Genomic DNA, 23140 nt, shown 5'->3' on the forward strand with positions numbered 1-23140 from the left:
AACTTCCGGGATATAATTGTTTCGAGAGTCGACGAGTTAAAAGTTCAAAAGATAAGCGGTGCGTTGCGGTCATCAGTCTTTCTTTATTACTTTTATTTTATTTCGCTATCAAAGTAACGGGCGAATTGCTCGCTGGAATTTTGAACAGGTTTCGGAGCTTTTCCGACGGATTTCACAGCCGCAGCTGCCGTTATCGTTTCTGTTTTTTTCCTGCTTGAGCCCTGGGAGATCGGGATCCCTTTCATCCTAGGGCAATAGCTAATGCGAATGATCGTCGCGTCGTTTTTACGAGGACTCGAGCTTTCGAAAAGTTTCTTTTGAAGCGACGTCCCCGCCGCCCTCGTGACGCGTTATGTACACAGGGAAACTCAATATCGCCAGCGCGATGTGGGGCTCGTATATTTTGCTTTGGCCGGGACGACACCGCCCGAAAAATATACGATCCGCACTTTTCAGACTCCACGAGAACGGCGGGCGGTGTAGCGCGCTCACTGTTTTATTGCCGTCGGTCGCCTCGAGTATCTTTTAAAATTAACAAGTGTGTAGAAACGCCAGGAGCGGTATCTCTGCAGGAAAAAAACATAGTATAATAAACATAGTACTAAATTACAAAGAGAAATGAGTGCGCGGGTCGAAATAAATCGCAGTTCGTAAAGACGCGAGATTAAAACAAATTGAGAGTATAAAAATATAGGTATACAAAGATGACAAACTATTTTTACAGATTCTTACATATTTTTATCGAGTAATTATATTAAATTATATGTAGCTTTAAATTAAAATTAAAATAAGTAACTTGTAAGAAGTTTGACGCACCATGCACGCGCGTAATGCAAAAATTTCGACACTAGATAATAAATTTCAAGCTTTGCATACTTATATGTTTTCATCTATAATAAAAGTTTACATTCATATTAATTTACAAATTTTTATACAAATATTTTCAGATTATAAGACTATAAGTTTGTACTTCTATATGTTATAAAATAGATTATACCTCGCTATAAACATTAAATATCGCTTACATTAAACGCACAACTAATTTTAATTAATTTTACGTATTATCAGTTACAATAAAATTAAGAGATTACGTTTTTTTTAATGTGCATATTTATCATTAACAGAAATGTATATTTCTATTAAGATTTAAAAGAAGAAAAGACTTTAACAAATTACAAGATTAAATTTTAAACAGCTTTGTAAGTAATGTTTTAATATAAAAATATCAAGATACGCAATAGCGTCAAGTGTATATACTTTGAACTGCAATGATAAAATAATACAAATGCAAATTAAATAAACGTTAATGTTAAATGTGTAATTTTATACAATATATTCCAAAATATTATCAAAATTAAAGGTGATTTCTTAAAACCATTTTTAATATTATCAAAAAAACAGAATTTAAAATATTTGCCAATTATTATCATATTTAATGAATTATTGAAATCTTTCACGACTTTTTTGTTTGTCCAGCATTAACTTTTATCGTAAACATATAAAAAATTAATTCGCGTTGCAAATTTTATAGCAATTATTAGATACGAAGACTAATTTCTAAATTATTCCTTATAATCGATACTTAATTAATGAGGACTGTTAGGTAACACTTCCATAGAATGATGATAGCAAAAGTTTTGCCCGGGTGAAGCACGCGCTCGACATCTCCTGCCATTTCTTGTCATTCCCGAACAAGACGCTCTTATTAATGATGGAGAATTACTGAAAATATTGCATAACTATTTTAGAATTTATTTAAAAAATAATTATTGCTGATTTGCAAGTTATTTACCTTCTATTTCGTAGCATATCTACGTTATTATATCGAAAACGTTCAACTGAATTATTTGTGTCATTAAAATCCTCTGAAATGTTGTGATCTATGGAATCTTCTTGATCTTGCCATTTTCGTGATAATGTTCCGTTGCTAGAAGAATCACATTCAATAATGTTATTCAACATGTTTTGTTTGTTGGATCGCAATCCGTTACGATGTATGATATCTTCACGCGTTTTTCTTAATGATTGATATGAACAAGAGAGTTCCTCGTGCACATTTAAATTACGTCCACCCCACGAAGCAATCGTTTCTAACGAAACACGAATACTCTCTAAAAAAAAAAATTAAATTATATATAACGATTACCACTTGATTTCTTTTACACAATTTTATTCTTAAATTGAATAAATACCTTTGTAATGATTTATTTTTGAAATAATAAGACTGTAAAATTGCTGCACTTTTCTTATTAATCTACTGTGTAGCTGTACTTGTAGCGTGGGATTAGAATGCGATGACATTTGTATATTACTGTGCGCATTGCCATTCAAATGGCCGTTGTGATTAATCAGATTAATAAGCTCAGTTTCCGCTTTCAGATTTTTTGGTCCGATTATACGTTGTATTCCCAACATTACAAAGTGCACTGTAATAAAAGAAAATGAATATGTTAAACATAAATGAAATTAATTGGTAAAACGTTAAAATATTCGTATTTTACAATTAGAATATTTTACATTTATTTAAGAGATATTATAAATATATTTTTATATATACATAGTACTTACTTGCAGTGATCAAAAATATTAACATTGTCATTGATGTAAAATCTAAAGAGGCTTCCATGCCGTGTTTCAAATAAGTTAAAAGATTCGCCGGTACGACGCCCATAATAAAAGCTCTGGTTAAAAACGGTGCATGTAAAAATGCGGCGACTATCATCGCCGCCATTATATACACGACATGTAAAAATGTGCGATATGCCCTTTGAATTTGTTCACCTAAAAATATTAATACAATGTAATTAAACAAAACCTGTGCAATTGTCAAATTATATTGTATCTTTATATGAAAAATGTATTTTATAAAATACGAACGTACCGGTATTGCCAATATAGTTGGTAATCCATCCCAATTTTTCATCCACTTCTGCACGCATTGAAGTTGTAAGATTCCAAATGTACTGGATGGTATCATTAATTTGTTTGAGCATCTGCATCGTTTGCTCGTATTGACGAATAGTTTTCTCGTGATGGTTCAGAATACGATTAGTGCTACGCTCGATTTGCTCCCAGATTTTCTGTGTTTGTTCTTGTATGTTAAGCAAATCCTGTAATATTTCCCGATGATTATCTCCACGTTCGATGGCCTGTTGCTCGAGATCGTCGTGCGCCTTTTCTGAAAAATATATTGAATATATTTAAAATATGTTTTGTATATAACACCACAGAGAAATGTACATAGAAAGTTTAGCTTGCTAACCCAATTTCTTTTTTATTTCTTCTGCCATGATAGTAAGCTGAGCGTGGCCAGATCGTATCAACGCTTTCTCATTATACAACTCTTTTAAATTTGATGTTACAAGCTTGTAAGCTGTCGCCTGAGCGTCTCTCAAGTATTCTTGTTCTGCCAAAAGTACCTTGCTTCCTTCAGTTAACGTTGACAGAGCTGCTGTTGTTTGTTCTTCTAGACGATCTTGGCCTTGCTGTTTAACATTATTTAATTATATAATCATTATTTAATTACTTAATTGCAACTTCTCCATTAAAAAATATATAAATACCTTTAAGGAGTTTAGAGCTTCGATTTGAGAATGCGCAGACTGCATCAGCTTATTGACTGTCAGTTCTGTAAGAGCACGAAATTGTGAATTTCGAGCAGCATAACAAACTGCCCGCGCTCTATTGCTTATTAAGTGATACGCGTTCCACATATCAGCATCCATGTCAATCGTGCATTGCTTTAAAGACTAAAAAAAAAAAAGTTATGCTTTTATACTTACAGAACACAGTTCCACATTACAATTATGCACATATTCTCTTAAAATTTCTCTTTCGGCACTATAAGGTTATTATTTATATTTATTATTTATATTTTTAATTATTTTATGTGGCAAATTCAGCAAACAAGATAACAAAGATGCTAGCACAGTATGTTACACACAACTAGAACTGTAAGCTGGGGAGGTCTTTAGAAGTAAGGGGAAGGGGAAGTGTGCAGGTTTGAACAAGCATGGAATTTTACCCCCTCAATGTACAAAAGAGCTCGATATATTCTGATATATTCTGTTATTATGCTAACAATATAAGTTTATTCTCTTATGACATTAACAAATAATAAATTGATAAATTCAAATATCAGACATGCTGAAAATCAGACTCACAAAATTTACACAAACTATACCTTGTTATAAGAATAATTGAATTATAATACAGGTTTAAAACATTATTATCATACATGTGCAATGTTAAGCATTCTCAATACGTACCATCTCTTCTGTGCAGGGAAATATTTTCCTGCCTTCAACTGCTGACTGGCAGTTAAGAAGATTGACGCTCAGCTTGGCAAGCTCTTCCTCTGTCATGTCAGTGCACGAAGTTCTGATCTTCATAATGACCTTGTGCTGACATACCTCCAATGGAGAAGACACCTGAATATCAGTGAACTTGGCAGCCTCCTGAAGAAACTTCTCATCCTCTGTCATTGACTCATAAGGGATAGCGATCAAGGGTACAGCATTGGAGACAGGGACGTTCGCATCCTTTGCTTTCGCTCCCCATATCCAGTCCAGAACAGATGCACTTCCAATATTGCAGTTCAACGACAGAACAAGTGTCACCAGCAAGAGCCAGTGCTCCATTTTCTCTACCGGCTGATCTGAAAGAATAGCTTGCATAATCTTTGTACCTTGAATTAACTCGGCCGATTGAAGGTCACGGCGTTTACCTGGCACTGTCGACGAACTTCTCAGATGACTCCAGGTAAACAAGTTAGACACGATGCAACTTTCATTCGAAGTACCACATTGCAAGATCACGCCACTAAAAGTAGACGAAGTCGCCTTCCCCGCGATCGACGTTTAAAGTCTGAATAATATCAAGATATCTCGGCAAGAACATCGACTTGACGAACGATCAAATTAATTTCTTGCTATCAAACGATGACACGTACCTTTTGTTATATATGCTTCCGTGTACGAGCTCTAACCGCTGCGTCGTTCAAAATGTGCAGAAGGCGACAGAGTGAGCCACCTGCGCGATCGCACCTCGCGGAGACGTCTGTCGCGCGTTATTTTCATCCTGGCAGCTTGCCGTCATGAGATTCACGATTTATTTCTATAACGTAAGCTGCTCTCGTTGAGATAAAATAGATTCTTTCAAAGCCAAACGCGACGAAAATCGATAAGAATTACCGCCGCTCCGCACGTTCGAAACATTCAGAACAGGAAACTTTACGGCATTGACCAATCACAGAGGCGAACGTGAGTCATATGATCGACGGATTTTTGAAAGCGACGAATCATCGAAACTCGCGCGGTGAATTAGGATTGGCAGACTTGAGTCGAGGCATTTGTAAACTTTTTTATTTCAAACGCACGTACTTCACGCACGAGACACACTTGTTCTAAGGATGTTCTTTGGAAAAGCGTCCTGCGTCGCGTCCTGCGTTACGTCCTGAGTTACGTCCTGTGTTACGTCCTGTGTTACGTCCTGCGTCACTTCACTTCACTTCATAACTTCACAAATGCCGTACATGCCGGCCAGCAAACGTCCGTGTGAAGGAGACATCGGTTCCTTCGGCGGTAAGTATGGCCCTTTCTCACCTATGTACACATATCTTTATAATTCGTTAAGAAAAAATCTTTCAAACATATTAATATATATAAAGTTTCGTGAAATAAAAGGATACGGTAATCGCAAGATCCAGTACGCGCTCTGGGAAAGCTTGATCGGCTCCTCGCATCCGGTGACGAATATAGGACAGGGCGGAGGGCCGGGTTGAACCCGGGGATTCAATGTGACGTGCACTGGCGCCTTAGGCGTCACTACGTGAATTCTCATCAGCTGAGCGATCAAAGGTTTGGTTTGTCTAAAAGCAAATAATAAAAAATTCAAAATTATGTCCTTTGTTAATCAGATTTTATGCAAATTCTGTTAAAGCTATCCCGATCGAATTCACGAACCTGCAAGGGCAAGGGAAATAGAGCGGCATGTCAGCCGTGCTGGACGTCACCTTATTCCCGCTGTCCTTCACTATGCCGCTTCCAGTTGCTTTCAACACCTTGTCGGGCGCGGACGCCATGAACCGATGCCCGCGCGGACACTCGTATTCCACTCCGACAAATATTTTTACCACAAACTCTTTGCCCTTCGACTTGCGGGCACGTATGACGTTCATGTTCTGAAAGTTTTTACCTCGTGGACAGTAACCCCCATGATCGCTCACTAATGGCCACAGCGGATTACGTTCCTTTTGATGCTCCAATCTGCGAAAGGTATTCGTCTTTATCAGTTAATTTCGTCGGGAATGTTAAGAGTAATATCGTATTTATTCGACATGCGTTAAGATACTTTTTACTCACCTGACAGTCACATCCCACGGAAGCAGAAACGCGGAGGTGGGAAAGACGCCGATTTGATGCTGCAATCCTAAATTGTGGGAGTACAAACTGCTCGGCCCGAGACATACCAGAGACCAGCTCGAAAATTGCGGCAGCAAACCGGCAGGTGATTCGGTGTGTAACATTCCAGGCAAGTATTCTGTCGTTGACGGCTGCCTGACTAAAGATTTATCTGCGAAATATGTAAATTTATGTGTATTTCTAATTAAATTTATGTGTATTTCTAATTGAATTTATGTGTATTTCTAATTTAATATTTTAGCTGGAAGTTCCGGAGGAATAAAGTACCTTTAGAGGTTTCCACATCGCTGTTAGTAACTTCTATAACAACTTTATGCGAGTCGCTTGGCGTCAAACTTGTCTTGTTGCTCAACCTCGGAACATCTTCTTCTATCGGATCGCTCGTTGCTGGAGATTGACCGCCGCTGCCATAATCTGCAATTTTATTTACAACATCTCAATTAAGGTAAGTACCGGATAAAAAGTTTCTTTTATCAACGTTGTTACTTACCATTGGAAGTATCGACTCCTAAACTGCAAGCCTGCGTGTCTTGCGGTGTAGAAGATCCGTTACGACTAAAGGAATCGTGACGTTTTGTCGCGGAAAATAACTGCGCTGCTCTGTGAAAAAGAAAAGCAGAAAGCGTGTCAGCGTTTCATTAAAAAGAAAATTTCTAGCAACGTTTTACCTGTAGTTGTGCGTGCTAGGCTGAAATACAGGAAACTGTATGCTTTCTAATTGTGCGCAACCGCATTGCTTCGCTAACATCTGAAAGTAATCGTGGTTCGCTTGTCTTAGACTGAAAGGATCTTCCCTCGAGCCTTGAATTCTACCGCAATTGCAAGCGCACACGTATCTAACGCCGCTGCAATGTTCTCTGACAGGTAGCTCGCTACAAAAGAAAAGACAATTAACACACTGAATATATTATACATATAAAATATTAATCATATTATACATATAAAATATTAATCATGTATAAGACATGCCTGTCGTCCTCTCTGGGCTCACTCTGTTCCCCACCTCCCGCGCCTTCGCTGCCTCCTCTATGAACGGGATTTGTACAAGGATGACCGGTGAGCGACAATACTTCGCACATTTGTCTGCCGGCTCGCCAATGCTTGTCGCATTCGGCCTGCAATTTCTCACTGAATTCCTCGAACAGTGGGCCACGGGCGTGCATTTCGAAGACGGCCATCGCGTGCGCCAATTTCGATTCGTGATACGCTCTAGAAAGCAGTATTTTGTTTGTTGTGTAAAACGTGACGTGGATGAATTACACATGCCTTTAAAAAGCTTTACCTCGTATAATGCTGCGGCAAATTCTCTTGATATGCTTGTAAAGCTCTTGGGAGTACCTTGCTACATCGGCTTTTACTGAACTTTACGTCAGTGTCTAACAAATTGTGAAGTCCCGACAGCTCCTTATCTGTTCCGTGAATAAAATAATCGAAAACTTTGTTCGCTACTTGGCAAAATATATTTAAAGTAGGTATCTGCAAAGAGTGATTTGTCATTAGTAATAAAAAGATGCTTCAGCATTAAATCTTGATATATTTTACGATTAAAAATTTTTATTACCTCAAAATACGTTGGAATTGGGTGTCGACTGACGTTATCGTCAAATCCTTTTGCAAAAGCTAAATTAATATGCTGTTGCAAAAACGATCTGAAGGAATGGGTCTCTGGAAGTGCACAAAAAAATTAAATTTCACATATTTAAGTTTTCTTTTTATTCTGCCATAAAATTTATTTGATTCTTACCAGTTTCCGAGTCATCCACAATATTATTTGAATCCAAACTAGTGAGACTTCTTGACGTTGTACCACCAGAACTAGTTTTACAGCTCTGTATTAATTTTTTTGCCATGTATCCTAACATATCCCTTGAATCTGTACTTCCAGTGTGCACATACACAAACTCCTGATTAGCTGGTATCGCGAACAAAGAATTCGAGCTGCAAATAAAAAAATGCTTTTAATATTTTATTAACTCTGCTTTAATAAAAAAATGTTAATTTTATACCTAATATTCGTAACAATCCTATTTTTTCTTAAAACATGATAAATTTGATCTTCTAGGGAGTGCTCGAGCTTTTTAATATTAGTTTCACTCTCTGGATCCTGGAATACTGCAGGACAGGTTTCAAAGTAGAATAACACCCGTGGTGAACAAGGCCTGACGTTTGAAATCCAATCCTTGGGTAAACTGTGAATGGAATTAAGCACATCTGACAGCTGAGGAGAAATCTTTTGCCTGTTACAAAAATTTCAACAATTATTTTATGGAAAGAAACTTGTGGTGTAAGTTTTATTTATTTACTATATGTTGCAATATAAAGACTATATTTAACTAAATTAAATTAATTTAGTTTAAAATTAAATTAAATAAATTTAGTTAAATATTTAACTAAATATTTAACTAAAAGTAAATTTTATACTAACCTGACTATGTCCATAGCACGGAATAAATGTACATAACTGTAATCAAAGGTATGTGTTGGATGAGTGAGCACCATTACATGAGATATATGAAACAATACTAGGAGTGCTCTTGCATATTTATCTCTCATGTGAGCCCAAACACTGAGAAAATCTTTGCAATCCTGTTTCTCTGTAAACTTGTCATATTCAGTTAAAAGTGTATGGGCATCCAGGAATCCTTTCAAGTGTAAGTAAACTGTCTTCTCTTTGGGATTATAATATCCTTCGATTTCACACTGTCAAATAAAAATGTAAAGTCAGAACTTAATTTATCAGGCAGTCACAAAAATGCCATACCCAGGACTGCTGATCCATCTCGGGTTCATCCAGGAGATTCAGCTGCAGTATGGAGCTCAGCATATCCGTCTTGCATCCTTTCGCTCGAAACTGAGATTTACCAAATACCGAGACAACTACAACTTTCTTATCAGCCTGCGAGAAGCTAAGAAAAAAAAATAAAGGTATTTATAGAGATCATATCTTTCAAATAAATTTCATAAAGGTAATGTTATTACGCAAAACCTCGCTTTCGGATATTGCTGATATTTTTAAAAATGTTGCTTGGTATTTAAATTTAATTCTTTACCTGTCCACATCGCATGGAAGTTTGAACTTACGTGGACGCATTGTTATTTACATTTAGAAACTCACGTATAGGTTAGGTTTTAATCTCAGAGTGCTACACTCTGCAGCAGCACAGCTGTGAGAGAAAAAATTCAAGCGTTCAGAGCAAATCGGAAGGAAGTGAGAACTTTTCTCTTCTCTGTTTACAACGAGATTTAAAATGCATGTAGAAAAAAGGTAACCATTATATATTTTTTAAATGTTTTTCTCTTATTTTTACGAATAATTTTCGACGTCACTCTTTTTAGATGATGATACAGAGCGAAAATATCGAAAAGTTATCTCATAATTTGGAGTGGCAACATTTTCCACAGGATTCTAACTTATCAATTATAGTATCACGTATAAAAATACCTTGCAAACTCACTGCAGGAAGAATCCTTACCTTATCCTTCTCATGCTACAATACAGTAAGTACTCGTTATTTTACGATCTTCCGCATGTTTTAGATTTTACATTATCCGAGCATATAATAAATTTTTCAGATCCTTACGACAACAATTTCATACATATCTGTGCTTGCGGCATTTAAATAAGTAACTCTTTATTCAGCAAAAACGATCTTAAATAAGTAAACTTATTTGGATAGATTTAAACTTTGTAAAAATCGGAATCGAGGTAGACTCAATGTTATCGACAGTACGTCGATTCGATATATCGACGGTCCCCACACTCTCTTTCCCTCTATTATGGCAGCCATTTTGTGATTGTCGGAACATTTGGAGTTCGGAGTTTGGTGCTTCCCGGTTACGAAGTCGTCGACAGACACATTATTTGAGAAATATATTCTAATTAGCTTCATATTCGCGACATGTCGTCCGCGGTAGGATGTCGAATTTTCACGAGACTGGGCAGGAGTAAATTGCACGGCCTGCCATCACGAATTACTGCTGCAAGGAGATTCGGCAGTACTGCGGAAAATGTGGATTCTTTAAGAAACGTTATTCCGGCTCCTCAACCGGATAGAATTCAAGCCGCATTGCTGAAAGAGTTCTCCAGTCCTTTGGTAATAGAAAATTTAGAGCTGCCCAGAAGAACGCACGAGTCGGAGGTACGTAAAAGAAGTCGATTGCGATCAAATTTTATAGTCTTGCATTTACACGTTGATAATAAATATTATGAATTAATATTATTAAGAATGCATAATAATATATAGCTTGTTAATTTTCTTAGGTTCTCATTGACGTTCACTATTGTGCTTTGAATGTTTCTGACGTGCTTCTCAGTCAGAATCAATATACATTTGAACCAAAATTACCAATGGTTCTGGGCCATGAAATCGTTGGAAAACTAATTGAAGTTGGAGCAGAGGCGAAGAAAAAGGGCTACAAAGTTGGCGATAAAGTTATTGCACTTAATAAGGACCGATATGGAGGCTTAGCTGAGAAATGTTTAGCAGAGGTTAAGGTAGAATATGTTCAGTATTTAAATTCTTTGAAAAGTTTACAGATAGCATCTTAATAATAATTATTTTTATGTGTAGGATATATGGAAGGTGCCATCTTCAAAATCAGACAGTTCTGTGGATCTGACAAGTATTTTAGACAGTTATATGACTGCTCTAATTGCATTAGAAAGAAAAGTCAGTCTCAATGAAGATGACATGATTCTAATAAATGTTGGCATAAGTGGCATTGGTCTGGCAGCAGTGGATCTTGCAACAAATGTTTTTAGAGCCAAGGTATTTTTTAAATATACTTATTTTATTTATATTTATGGTATACCATTCTTCCTAAGAGATTTATAAGTAATAAAGTAATTGTTAAATTAAAGGTAATTGGAGTCTGTGGTTCTGAAAAGTGGGCTGACCGAGCTAGAGAAATGGGAGCGTTTGCGGCTTTAAAATACAGTGATAAGAAGCTGTTGAAGCAAATAGAAAATATCGCAGCCGAACGAGATATCAAAGCTATATTTGATGACAAGGACGGAGTGTACTTCAAAAAAATGTTGAGTTGGTAAGTATTAAACAATTTATGGATGTGAGTTTATTTTTGCAGACAAGATAGAGTGGTATGAATCTCGATCAAGTAAGATCAAGTAAGATATGAAAGTACATTAGTAGTAATCTAATTTTTAGCTTTACTGACATCTACAAAGACACAACGTTAAAGGACTTATTGCGCAATGAAAGTTTCGCTGTGATGGTTCATCATTTATCTCGTGAAGGTATATAGTTTTTATTTTAAAGTGTTTATAATTTAACATTGGACGATGCATTCACTTATAGCCTTTGTCATGAAGGGCGCGTGATCATAGCTGGCACTGCAGCAACCACGACGGATAGTCGTTCAGAGGTGCAGAAAGGTTCCTTCAGTATTACTGGCTTTAATCTCGCGGAATATAAAAAGAAGAAACCTGACGATTATCGGTAAGTTTATATCATTTGTAATTTTCTTATTGCTTATAAATATAATATTTCATTATTTCGTTTGTTTTAAAATTAGCCAAGCCGGAGATGATGTTCTACAATTTTTTGAAGAAGGTCTTATAGCACCATCTTGTTCTTTGATCGCTGGCCTGCACAAAGTCAACGATGCCTTGCAATCCATTTCCGAAAATATACTTCCGGGAAAAGTAAGTAACAAATAGAATTTTTACATAAAAAATTTATTAAACACTTTCGTATGTATATATGTGTTACATTTATTAAAATTTACAGGTCATTATTAATATAAGGGACAAGGAAGCTGAAATAAAAAAGATTGGTGCATAATCAAGTTTACATAAATTCTTAAGGTACATTTTATAAGCCTTCTTTATATTTACGTTCATCTTAAAAACGAGAAAAGCACGCTGGCGGTGTACAGTGATTTTATACTTACAAATAAGATGAATATTACATAAGTAGGAAAGAAAGTATTGACGTGTATTACGATCGTTAATAAAAAAATCTCGTTTTTAAAATTTTATATTACTTTAAATTGCACGCGAGTGCAGACATACGCCTTTAAACCGCTTCGCGTTGCAATTAGTATCAGTCATTAAAATTTTTTTGTGTCTAGTTACTAGCATAATTTGCATGACATTACAGCTTTTTCGTCCTGACTTTAATATTGCCAAAGAAAGATTTACGGCTAGTTGATTGAACACAGTTTATGCAAAATGATTGAAATGATTGCTTTCATTAAGTGAGCCATTTTGGTGACTCACGAGTCTTGTTGGTCATGCCGGAGATATTACGTTGACATTCAAGTTACTCGGCGATTTTTATGCGCAGTAACGTGCATGCCTTCCCGTATTTAATCATAACCATTCCGTTCATTATTAACAAAGGTCAACAATTAATTATGCGACGTTGAAATTAATTTACACCGACAGCTAATAGCAAAGATATTTTTTGTACTACGGGATCGCATTTATTTTAACATCTCTGTGATATAATTCTGATACAGCGAATACAGTTTATATTAATTATCAGTTAGCCTTTAATCTTTCTAAAAATACACGAACACTTTTAAATAAGATAAGATATTTTTATAGTTTGCCTAGATAAAATTTATTTATTTATGTTTCATTTTTTTGTTTCAAAGAAGTACACAATACGATCAGCGTTTTCATCACTCGTCATCAATTAAACATCTATTCGCTCATTCACCGCGGGGATGTTCCCGCATGCCAGAGACCGAAAGGGCCGATTATCCCAGTGACTTCAGAACGCGATGACACGCAGCGTGGGCGTCCCATTATGCGGATTGGACGGGACCAGACGCCGGTACTCTGGGGTAAGTTGTAAAAATTACGTTGTCCTTCTCCCGGACGTCCCGAGTTGCGCGAAGGCTATTCGAAATCTGTCACGGAACGTCACTAAGGAATGTGACAGATTGCGATTGCCGTACGTGTTATATTTAGATTCAACAAGGATATTTAAAAAAAAAAAAAAAACGCGACTATTGGACCAATTAATTTTTACATATTTATTTGCATATATATAAATTTTTTTTTAATAACGTTAATATTAAATATTTTTTGCATACAAATTAACGCATTGGATTTAACGTTGTAGATATTAGAAAAAAAATTATTCTTGTTGAATATTTTTATCTCACGTTCTCATCGAAGGATTCTATGAAAGATTTCGCTCTTATTTTCCGATTCTTAATTTTTATATCGCTGCTGCATTCCGCGATTACGTCGCAAATTCACTTACGCCGAGGCGCGAACAGTTGGCGCGTCTTAAATGTTGTTAACGCTGTCCGGCGGTGGAGGCCAATTAGAGTGGTTTTACGTCGTTAATCATAACGTGGTTCGAGTTCAAGGTGGCCCCCGCCTGATTAATCGTAGGCGTGGTGCGCGCGATTTCCAAATCCAATTGTCCAGTCTGTCTCTGGACATTTCGCGAGCGCATGAGTTCCTTATGTAAATGAGCTCTTCGTTCCCCCTCTAAACCTTGAAGTAAATCATTGTCGTCGCGGAATCAAGGGAAATTAATTTCGCATGCACGCAAATCGTTCCTCGCAGTTTCAAGTCTATTAATCGTCGGTGAAATTCAAACCTTTTCCACTCATTTTATTAAAAAAGAAAAACACGTTATATCTCTGTTTAAAAATAAAACGTATAATATTACGCAATAATTTATTAAACGATTATTCTTAATATTTTTATTACCAAGGAAAAGAAATTATTTTGATGTCTTTTGCGACGAGTATTTAACATTTCTCTTTGTCATTAGACTCGAACTGAATGAAATACCTAGGGAACAGCCTTGTGCTAATTAATATAAGTGAAAATCTCGTACAATAGAACCCCTTCGATGAGATCGCCGCGAGTGTCTTTCGACAATTTTTTTCGCCCAAAGGCCAGGCTTAGGCAATTACGTATATCTGTCGGCGCGTATCTCCGGCAGACGGACGTTTCGTCAATGATATACGGCACAGATAATATCGGGGCGTTATGTGCAGCCGCGGTGCTTTGCCAGATGTCGTAGATTCGCCGACAACGAACGGCGCCCGCGGACGAAATTGCGCAATTAATTAACGAACGGGATTGCGCGGATTTTGCGACGCGCGTTTAAGGCTAATGCGCGAGACGTCTTCGCGTACCCGGTTATTACGTCCTCGCCGTGAAATCCACGCTCTCGCGGGAGGAGGATAGGTCGCGGATGAGGCGAAACGCGGGGCTAATAATCGCGCCTGGCTCTTAGCTGGACCATGAATAACTCGTAGGCTATTCATTACCGGCATTCGACCGCCCAGCGCGACGTTAATCTCTCGGCGGAAAAATTTTTTTCGCACGCTGCCCGTGCAATTAAGGATCCTGCATAACAAGCTAAAACTCGTGCAAAACATCGTGCGAATTTCTCTCCTCGTAAATTTCGCTCGTAAAACAGAAACATTGTAAAGCGTTGCAAAAAAAAAAAAAAAGTGGGAGGGGGAGTTAATAAAGTTTGCGTTAATCCGCCCGTGCTCTAATTATCCCTCGCGCGACACTTTCCGCCTGGACATAAACTCGACTTATCGCGAGATACGCGAAGTGTCTGAAATTTTTTTTTTTTTTTTTTTTTAGTTTAATAAAGACAGCGTTTTATCACATCGGCCGGATTTATTTCACGCCAGGGATAAATCGCCGGCTTTACGAAATCGCGTGACTTCCCGGGCGTCCCCCTCGCGGATGCGAGCACTTCAGCGGGGTTTGTCAATTTTCCTCGGATTTGCTCGTAAAACGGCTCCGCAATATTTTACACTCTCGGTGATAGACGGCAATTACACTCTTACATAACTGCGTAACGTATCGCGAGCCACGGGTTGCCCAACGTCGCGATCCACGTTAGAGTCGTCGTAGATCATCGATCTACGAGATCGAGGCACGGTGGGATCTTTAATCTCAAATGTATTTCGCAAGATTCCCCGAGATGGGCGGATGATAAACGCGTTTTCCGGCCTCCCGCCGTCGGACCGCTCGCGGTCGATCCGCGAAATAAATTTCGCTGATCGGCGAACAACGGCGCCCGTTTGAAGTCCGAATTTTAACGAGCCAAAGGCGAAAAGGCGGGTGAGCTAAGTCGTTTCGAAAGGAGCGTTATATATGCGTAGCAAACAATCTCATGCTAACCGGAAACGCGCGGTAGACAGGCACGCAGTGGCGTAATACTCACCATTGTAGATCATGCCGATCACAATCGAGCGAGTCGCTCAAGGATCCGTCGCCGCTATGAAATCGCGCTCTGGAAACAGGTTTCGCGAGCACGGGACAGGTAACAGTCTCGTTATCGAGGTGGCATTATCGTTGATAAATCGGAATTTAACGAGCGAAATTATGACATCCAGCGTTCATCCATTGTTCGCGATTCAATCTCGCGGGGGCGCCTTTTCCTCGCGGAGGAGGCTCAAGTGGTTTTCGTGAAAATTGAACGTACGGAGAACGATTCTCCGCGCCTCTCAATCGCGTTCGCGATACGGCGCGCTTTTACGGCGCGAACGGAATCGATAATGGATTCGCAACGTTATTGTGTACACGCGGATAAAACGAGCGCGCGCGTTTGTCTTCGTGGCGAATTAGCGAGACGCGGCGGTTTCATGCAAATGCCTCGCTTTCGATCGCTCGCTCGCTCGCTCGCTCGCGCGACCGGTAAGCGTAACAGCCTTGGGACCGCGTGCGAGAGCTTCGAAAGCGCGTAAAGCCGCGCCGAGGATCGCGGTTTTGTCTCCGGAGCCGTAATTTAGCCATCGCGTGCCTTTGAAAAAAAAAAAAAGAGAGAGAGAGAGAGACAAAGAGAAACCCGACAGTTCTGTCGCACGCCACGGTTCGTCAGGTCGCCTGGCCGGCAAAAGAATCACATACTAATAACTGGAGCAGAGAGTTGTGTAAGCCGGTGGGTGGCCGCCTTTCTCTGCGAGCTTGGGACTGCCAGGTTTAGCGCTGAGCACACCGCCAGCGCACCGCTCGATTTTCTGCACCCGCTGACAGCCGCGGAGAAAGATCGGCGGACACGCGCGATTATCGAGAAGTATGCGAGAAGCGAGAGCAGGAAACGCGAAGCACCCCGGCGTCGCGACGATGTAGGATTTACGAGATTCAAAAGCCGCGCGCGTTCCTCTCGCGGAGTCAGGTTCCATCCGGTCGTCCGATAAGCCTTTCAGAAAGCGGAAACCAAGAGTTTGGACGAGTCTTCGTTTTCGAAAAATTTCCCGGGAGAGTTCTGTAAGAAATAACCGAATGCGCGGCTTAGTTAGCGAAGAGAATTTTCAGAAGTACGGATAAATCTCTCAGGACCTCGGAGGGTTTCCAATCCGCGGATGCGCGAATTTAAATTTGACGACGAGGCGCGATTTTAAGACGCGACACTTCCGGTATCGCTTTTCCGAATTATTTAATCAGTTAAAAGTCTCAGAAGACAACGGCGGCCGTTATCGTCTAATCTAAAGACTCGATCTACTAGAATTTAAAGACTCCGGCCGTAATTAGGCAACGTGACGTCGCTGCTTTTGATGTATCGGCCGCGGGAAATTCCCCGCCGAGGAGCCAGACGTGAAAAGAAAAGGATCGGTGAAAAATCGGGCAGCCGCAGGAACGAGTTGGTCGATCCCGAGAGATCGGAACGGAAGGTAGGTGAGCGAATTGTCGCGAAGGTCGCCCAGCTCACTTTTCCCTCGCACTTTTCTCGGTTGATTCTCGGCTCTTTGTGGGCCTCTTACTCCCCGTCTGTCCGTCCGTCCGTCCGTCTGTCTCCCTGTCTTTACACCATTCCATTTCACTGTGCGGTCGCTACGTGCCGTTCCCATAAGCGGTACGGTTAATTTCAATGCCCAACGCGGTTCCCATATAATATAATAAAGCATAACGAATACACGCTTACGTGTGTATTTTCTCATTATACTTTTTTTTTTTACGCCGTTAAAGCGCTCGCGCGCGCACATACACGCGATCGTTATTACACTCGTCGAGTACAGCATCTTCCTGCGGAGAGTCGTACGTTTTTAAGACGCGAAATTGCGGAAAATCCAATCAGCGTTGCGCACACATCGCATAACGGCGCGGATCCTCGCGAGGATTTCGGGGCGAATTATTGTTTAAGTTCGTTTAGGCAATCGCGGTATTAAAAAACGATTAGGAAGTAAGCGAACGGCGCGAAGATCGCGGGGACGTTTCTCTGCGCGTCGACAGGGCGGTGATTAAAATCGTCGAGAGCGGCGAGCACGTAATTTCGGTAACGTTCGTCGACAGTAATTTTAATATCCGCGAACGACCCCGCGAACCGAACTCTGGCCTCGTAATGCGGTTTCGTCTTTCTTCCTTTTTTTTTTTTTATTTTCGCTGGAGTGATTATTACCGCGCCGCGGCGGCTCGTAAACGACGATTTATGATTTATGTTTTGCGCTACGCGCGCGGCGAAATGTTGGCGAAAAATGCGTGAGAATCGCCGTTGCGTAACGAGAAGATAATAATAATAATAATAATAATTTCGCTGCTCGCGTACGAGATCTGATTCGGTACATGGTTCTAAAGAGAGCATGAAGAGAATGTACCGAGCGATAAGGTCTCCTTGTTGCTACAGATGTAATAAAAGATGATAATTCAATTAAGATGGAGAATACAGCGTTAAATGAAGAAAAATAATTTAAGTCGTTCAGGCGAGTTTATGTAATAAATGAGAAAATTAATTATCATAAGATAAAGCCGTGAAAATTTCATGCATCGCGAATCGACGTTCTTTCGAGTGAAAATAACTTTCAAAAAGAAGAAAAAAAGAAATAAAAAATTATTTAACTTTTCTCGGTACTGCTTCTGAAAAATTAAATTATTTTTTTCGACGCCGAAGGCGAAAGATCACGCAGGCGCGTTTTTGAAAAAATTATTCCGGTCTGCCTGGCTTTCAACGTTTTGAGCAGGAAAACGGTGTTGGAACGAGTGGAGGCTTTGATGAACGAAGGAGAAAGAGAAAGAGGGGATCTCGTGCTAACAGAAGGGATAAGAAACCCATGCACGTACTTTTACCAGCGGTGCGACGACTTCAGTCTGACGATCGCTTCCAAGGAGCGAGGTTGACCGAGTCCGACGTTAATCCGGGATCGCCCGTCGGTTTGAGCACACGGTGATTTAGATCCTGGTGTGTGATCGGTGCAAAGAAAAAAAAAATTAAAAAAAAAATTGACTGTGTGCTCCGAAACATTAAAATTCAAATTAGAATTCTCTCGCGAAAGAAAGAAAAAAAGTAGAAGAACAAAAAGCGTTCTTTTCAATTGCACTTTGTGATAAAATTTTGTTAAAGAAATTATATCTAAACGCGCGTAAAGTTTACAACAGGCGTCTCTGAAAAATCATTAACCGAACGCTGCGATAATAAAGCGAGGAGAAAGAACAACGTTTCCTTTTCAAAATCGTTAACTGTTTCTTGGTCCTTTCGGCGTTTTACCGATCCCGCGATTAGCATAATAACTGAATTTACCTGAATACCGCAAATTCCTCGGGGTTTTTACGATTCGACCGTCCCGCGCGAGGCGCGTTCGATATTTTTCGCGACTCCGCCGCGAAGGAAGCGGCTAACTTCACGGCGCTACGTGCGTGGTTGTGCGAACGCCGGGAGAAAGTGCGCGGCTGTGCGTCGTTGTTCGATTTTTCGGTGGATACTTGCGACGACGGCGGCGGAGATCGATGATCGATCGTCATCGGCGTGCCGCCCAACGATGAGAGACTCACGTTACCGCGGGACATCATGATTTCCGGTGCGTGCGACCAACCGCGTGCGTTAACATGCGCGAAGACCCGCGCGTTCGCGGGTACCGCTGGATCCTGCTGAAGTGAGTGATAACGCCCGGCGAAAAGAGCAGAGACCCCGTCATCAAGGATCATCGAACGCGGGAGAAAAGCAGAGAGAGAGAAAGAGAAAAAGATCTGAGAACGATCACGAAGACAATCGCAGACGCGAGGTACAGGTCAGTTTTTCTCTCTCTTTTTTTTTTTTTTTTTTATCTGGCGTCCCTTATCCGCGGCATCCTTCGAGGATAGTGACTTAAATGAACCGTCATATCGGGAGGGAAAAGCCGGCGGATTTAGCAAAATGCCGTCCGACCGGTTCTCATTCGACTCGATGATTATCGAAGGACTCCGAAATTGTCGCGGATTCTTACAGTCGATCGTCTCTCAAGAGTTCACGTTGGCTGCCGGTTTCGCAAAGTGTTTTTTTCTTTCTTCTTTCGGTACAATTAGGTGAATGAGGACACGCCTGATTTTTGGGTGGGAATGAAGATGAGGAAAGAGGTGAAAGTCGGAGGATGATGAGAAAAATTTGGATTTTCCCGCGTTCGCGTTCGATCGCTCGATCGAACTGTAATCACGACCGACGAAATGTACCTTTTATCTTTTATTTCTTCCATTTTTTTTTTTTCTTTTCTTTTTAAAATTCTTTTCTTGGGGGATTTATATTTTTAGTCAAGTGTCGCAGAGCGACATTACGTAATAACGGGTTGCATATGCAACATTATGCGCGACCGCCTATGCATAAACTGAATTCAACCAGTTTCACCGATATTTTTGTACGATTCGAGAGATACCGGCTTTCACTATATAACCATATGCTTACGCACACACATAAAGATCGCCTGGCCAAACAATTTGAATTTACATTCTATTTTCCTCCTACTGTTTCGCTTTTGTCTTGTGTTTTACATGCGGAACCGTCTTTTTGGACTTTCAATCATTTCTTTCTTTCTTTTTCTTTTCCTTTTCTTCTTTTTTTTTTTGGCCAGTTTGATTTGCATTCAGGTAACATACCAGTCGAACGACGTGCTCTTTTTAGAACCGACAACTTACCGGCGCTTTAATTATTACTTGAGTGCACGTTTAACCCGTCACATAAGGCAAATATTATAACTAACCGCTTCTGATTTTAATATTGTTTATACTAAGCATGCTTTCCCGTGGAAAGTCTACGCGGACCTTACAATTAAACCCCGATCAATATTCGAAATGAGATCCCGGAGCGCAACGAGAATTAATGCGTACTCCGCGAGCGACGATAATTACCGCGTAATTGCCGCGCAGGCGACGAGTCTCGGGATAAAATGGCCGAACGATTAAAGAAAGTTGCAAATTAACGTGCCATTGTGAGCCGTGACCATTTTCTCGGCGCGAGCCGCCAATTTTCCGCGGTAGAAAACGCCTTTTTTTCCAGCGCGGAGGAGACGCGAGAAACTCGCCGCGACGTGTCATTTGTCGGCCGCAATTATCTTCGCGAGCGGACGATAAGCGCGTAGCGATCGGTTGCGGATCCCGCGGTGCTCGCAGCAGAGACAAGAGCGGGACGATCGTCTCGATTCGTAGCGCTAGCTGTGCTCGGAGGATCGCGAACACGTTGTCTCCGACGAAGCTCCAATTTATCGCGGTCGAATGAACTCGCGGCGATTACACGGCTTGCATTCAGACGGCGCGAGCAAGATATTTCTCGGTGTCTTATTTATATTTCGCGTGCTTCGGGTTGTCTTTTTGCAATGTTTACTCCTTTCACTCCGGCATCACTCGTTATCCAGATATATTTTTTAATTAGCGTGTTTTAATCGGAATTAGACACATATGCGTTAATTGTAGCAGTTTATTATTTTATTTTATTTTTTTTTTAAAGATGCCAGTCTTGGAATTAATACAAAGAAGCGAATCTTTAGTTGCGATTTTTTGACAGATTCGGTTAAGTGCGTTATCGATAAAGACTCGCGGCGTTAAGCGCGTGAGAAAGAGCTAAATTTTCCGGGCCGCCTTCGCTTCGCTTCGCCGAAGGGGACAGATCGCGAGGAGGATCGCCGGCCGATCGCTTCCTCGTTTACGTTCAAGCGTTATTCATCGGATCGTTGATTGAATCCCCGCGGCGCCGCGGGAAACTCTCTCGCTTTCATTCGCACGCACGTGCTATGCATTACCGCCGCACGCCACATCTGCAATTTCTATTTCACCGCGAGAGATCCCGCGGTGGGATTTTTCTAACGGAGAAAATCTCCCCGGCTGCGCGCGACCGTGCGTGTAATTTTAGTCGTTCGATTCGCGAGAAATCATTTATTATATTCTTGTTGATTTAATTGCGCCATTGTTATGCACTTTCATCGCTCGATTTTTCGTAATTAAGTTTTAATCGGTCGATTAATTTCTGCGACGGATTCCGAGCGAAGAGAAGAAGACCGCGCGCGTTTTAGGGAGTCGGGATTTCCCGCCGCGAATAAATATCACGTGCGTGTAATTTTAATTGTTTGATTTTCGAGAAATTATTTATTATATTCTTGTTGATTTAATTGCGCCATTGTTATGCACTTTCATCGCTCGATTTTTCGTAATTAAATTTTAATCGGTCGATTAATTTCTGCTTTGGATTCCGAGCGAGGAGGAAACCGCGCGCGTTTTTGGGGGGTCGGGATTTCCCGCCGCGAATAAATATCACGCGATCTGGGTCAGAAAAGTGTACGGATGTCCAGGGATACGCGGTTTCTCGTAGTAATGTATCTGGCGATCTTAATAATTGCTAGAAAGCACCAGCGAGATCACCACCTCGTCCTTTTTGCTTCTAGTCGGAAGCATCAAGGACGAAATTCTCTCTCGCTTTCCTTTTTTTTCTTCATTTTTATCTCATTAAGATTACAAGAGAAACAAAGCGGGAATATTTGCATCGCGGCGTCGTTGAACAAGTCGCGATTTAGATAACAATTCCTCGCGTTTGTTCCCAAAAGCGTAACTCGCGGCGCAATCGGCATAGAGATTTTCGAGAAATTGTATCGCGCCTTTGAAAGACCGCTTATCGAAAATGAAAGCCGGCCAGTCGCGCGTTACAACTATCACCGCAACGGCGATTATGCTTATTTATAATGGCGGCCGACCACCTCTCCCGTAGTGTCTACTTGCACGACACTTTAATTCGCTCTATTTCCAACGAGATATTTGACCCTTTAACCGTAACCGATTAATTTCCAATCTTATTTTAGTGACGCGGGAATAAGTACAAAAGGTCGAGAAATATTAAATAAAATTATATATAATTAACAAACGTTATACAATTTATATATATATTAAAAAGGAAAAAAAGAAAACTTATCTTTTGGCAAATTAAGGAAATATATGATTATGATTAAAATCATCTGTCTATAATTCAGAAATTTGTTTTAATTTGTCTAAGATTTTTCGAATTTAGAAGCAAGACAGGATGGATAAAAAAGAGTAGATGGAATTTTAGGATCAGGCTTGTAACGATTTCAAGTATTTTAAGTATGAAATCGGGCTGTCGGACGTAATTCAGCGATAATACATTAATCAATAGGTATTTCGTGGATGTATTTCTGTGGGAAGTTCAGTTTGCGCAACGTGCATCTAACACGCGCTCAGAATTTATGTCGGATCAGTACCGACGGTAGGAGGCGGTAATCGCGAATCCGATTAAGTTGTATCAGAAATTGACGGCGATGGCGATTCGAGTCGCCTTGATTTCGCAATTTCGCGCGCGAAATGGCACTTTACTTCGCAAGGAAAAAAAAAAAAGAAAAAAACTACAGCGTCTCACGAATAAAAAAAAAAACGTAACGCATAATTGCAGTTAAATTAGAAATGAAAATTGCTAGCAAGATATTCGCGGTATTAAATTCAGATCGCTTGAGCACCGACTTTTATAGAAATAAAAATCGGGATTCGATCTTTAATCCGATCGATTGGAAAATTAGATAAG

The 23140-nt window shown here is 40.1% G+C and overlaps 4 protein-coding genes across 8 annotated transcripts in view; 2 read left to right on the forward strand and 2 right to left on the reverse strand.

Annotated features, from left to right (window-relative positions):
- Positions 1–63: 63 nt before the first annotated feature.
- LOC139112209 (protein brambleberry) lies at positions 64–5220 on the reverse strand. Of its 2 annotated transcripts, none has more exons than XM_070673075.1 (9): positions 4727–5220; positions 4269–4652; positions 3564–3749; positions 3263–3485; positions 2882–3178; positions 2569–2781; positions 2193–2426; positions 1793–2111; positions 64–1722 (listed from the first exon to the last, which is right to left on the reverse strand). In XM_070673075.1, exons 2-9 carry the CDS (start codon positions 4638–4640, stop codon positions 1587–1589), a joined length of 1980 nt encoding a protein of 659 aa, XP_070529176.1. In that variant the 5' UTR covers positions 4641–4652; positions 4727–5220; the 3' UTR covers positions 64–1586. The 2 variants fall into 2 exon arrangements, with proteins under 2 accessions (XP_070529176.1, XP_070529175.1); XM_070673074.1 differs by having other exon boundaries at positions 4269–4657.
- Positions 5221–5349: 129 nt separating this feature from the next.
- On the reverse strand, positions 5350–9594 carry LOC139112207 (nonsense-mediated mRNA decay factor SMG8). The gene is made up of 15 exons (XM_070673072.1): positions 9473–9594; positions 9184–9328; positions 8848–9122; positions 8429–8659; positions 8167–8360; positions 7984–8087; positions 7705–7898; positions 7392–7631; positions 7091–7294; positions 6913–7022; positions 6690–6836; positions 6363–6573; positions 5964–6266; positions 5690–5869; positions 5350–5617 (listed from the first exon to the last, which is right to left on the reverse strand). The coding sequence occupies exons 1-15, from the start codon at positions 9511–9513 to the stop codon at positions 5506–5508; spliced, it is 2691 nt and encodes an 896-aa protein (XP_070529173.1). The 5' UTR covers positions 9514–9594; the 3' UTR covers positions 5350–5505.
- A 1-nt stretch (position 9595) lies between these two features.
- LOC139112213 (quinone oxidoreductase-like protein 2) lies at positions 9596–13162 on the forward strand. Of its 3 annotated transcripts, none has more exons than XM_070673084.1 (11): positions 9596–9687; positions 9759–9920; positions 9996–10561; positions 10684–10917; positions 10994–11191; positions 11284–11465; positions 11588–11676; positions 11752–11878; positions 11955–12084; positions 12170–12246; positions 13041–13162. In XM_070673084.1, exons 3-10 carry the CDS (start codon positions 10322–10324, stop codon positions 12221–12223), a joined length of 1254 nt encoding a protein of 417 aa, XP_070529185.1. In that variant the 5' UTR covers positions 9596–9687; positions 9759–9920; positions 9996–10321; the 3' UTR covers positions 12224–12246; positions 13041–13162. The 3 variants fall into 3 exon arrangements, with proteins under 3 accessions (XP_070529185.1, XP_070529187.1, XP_070529186.1); XM_070673086.1 differs by having other exon boundaries at positions 13044–13145; XM_070673085.1 differs by lacking the exon at positions 13041–13162 and having other exon boundaries at positions 12170–12414.
- Positions 13095–23140, forward strand: part of LOC139112202 (uncharacterized) — a 46868-nt gene continuing 36822 nt past the window's right edge. Inside the window, exon 1 of one of the 2 annotated variants that reach the window (XM_070673061.1) lies at positions 13095–13232. In XM_070673061.1, the coding sequence (XP_070529162.1) occupies positions 13170–13232 (63 nt within the window). In that variant the 5' untranslated portion in view covers positions 13095–13169. Of the gene's footprint in view, positions 13233–17660; positions 19374–23140 lie in introns of those variants that run through there. The other variant, XM_070673062.1, reaches the window with a different exon arrangement.

Source organism: Cardiocondyla obscurior, linkage group LG27 (genome assembly GCF_019399895.1).
Source record: "Cardiocondyla obscurior isolate alpha-2009 linkage group LG27, Cobs3.1, whole genome shotgun sequence".
In the NCBI taxonomy this organism is placed as follows: domain Eukaryota; kingdom Metazoa; phylum Arthropoda; class Insecta; order Hymenoptera; family Formicidae; genus Cardiocondyla; species Cardiocondyla obscurior.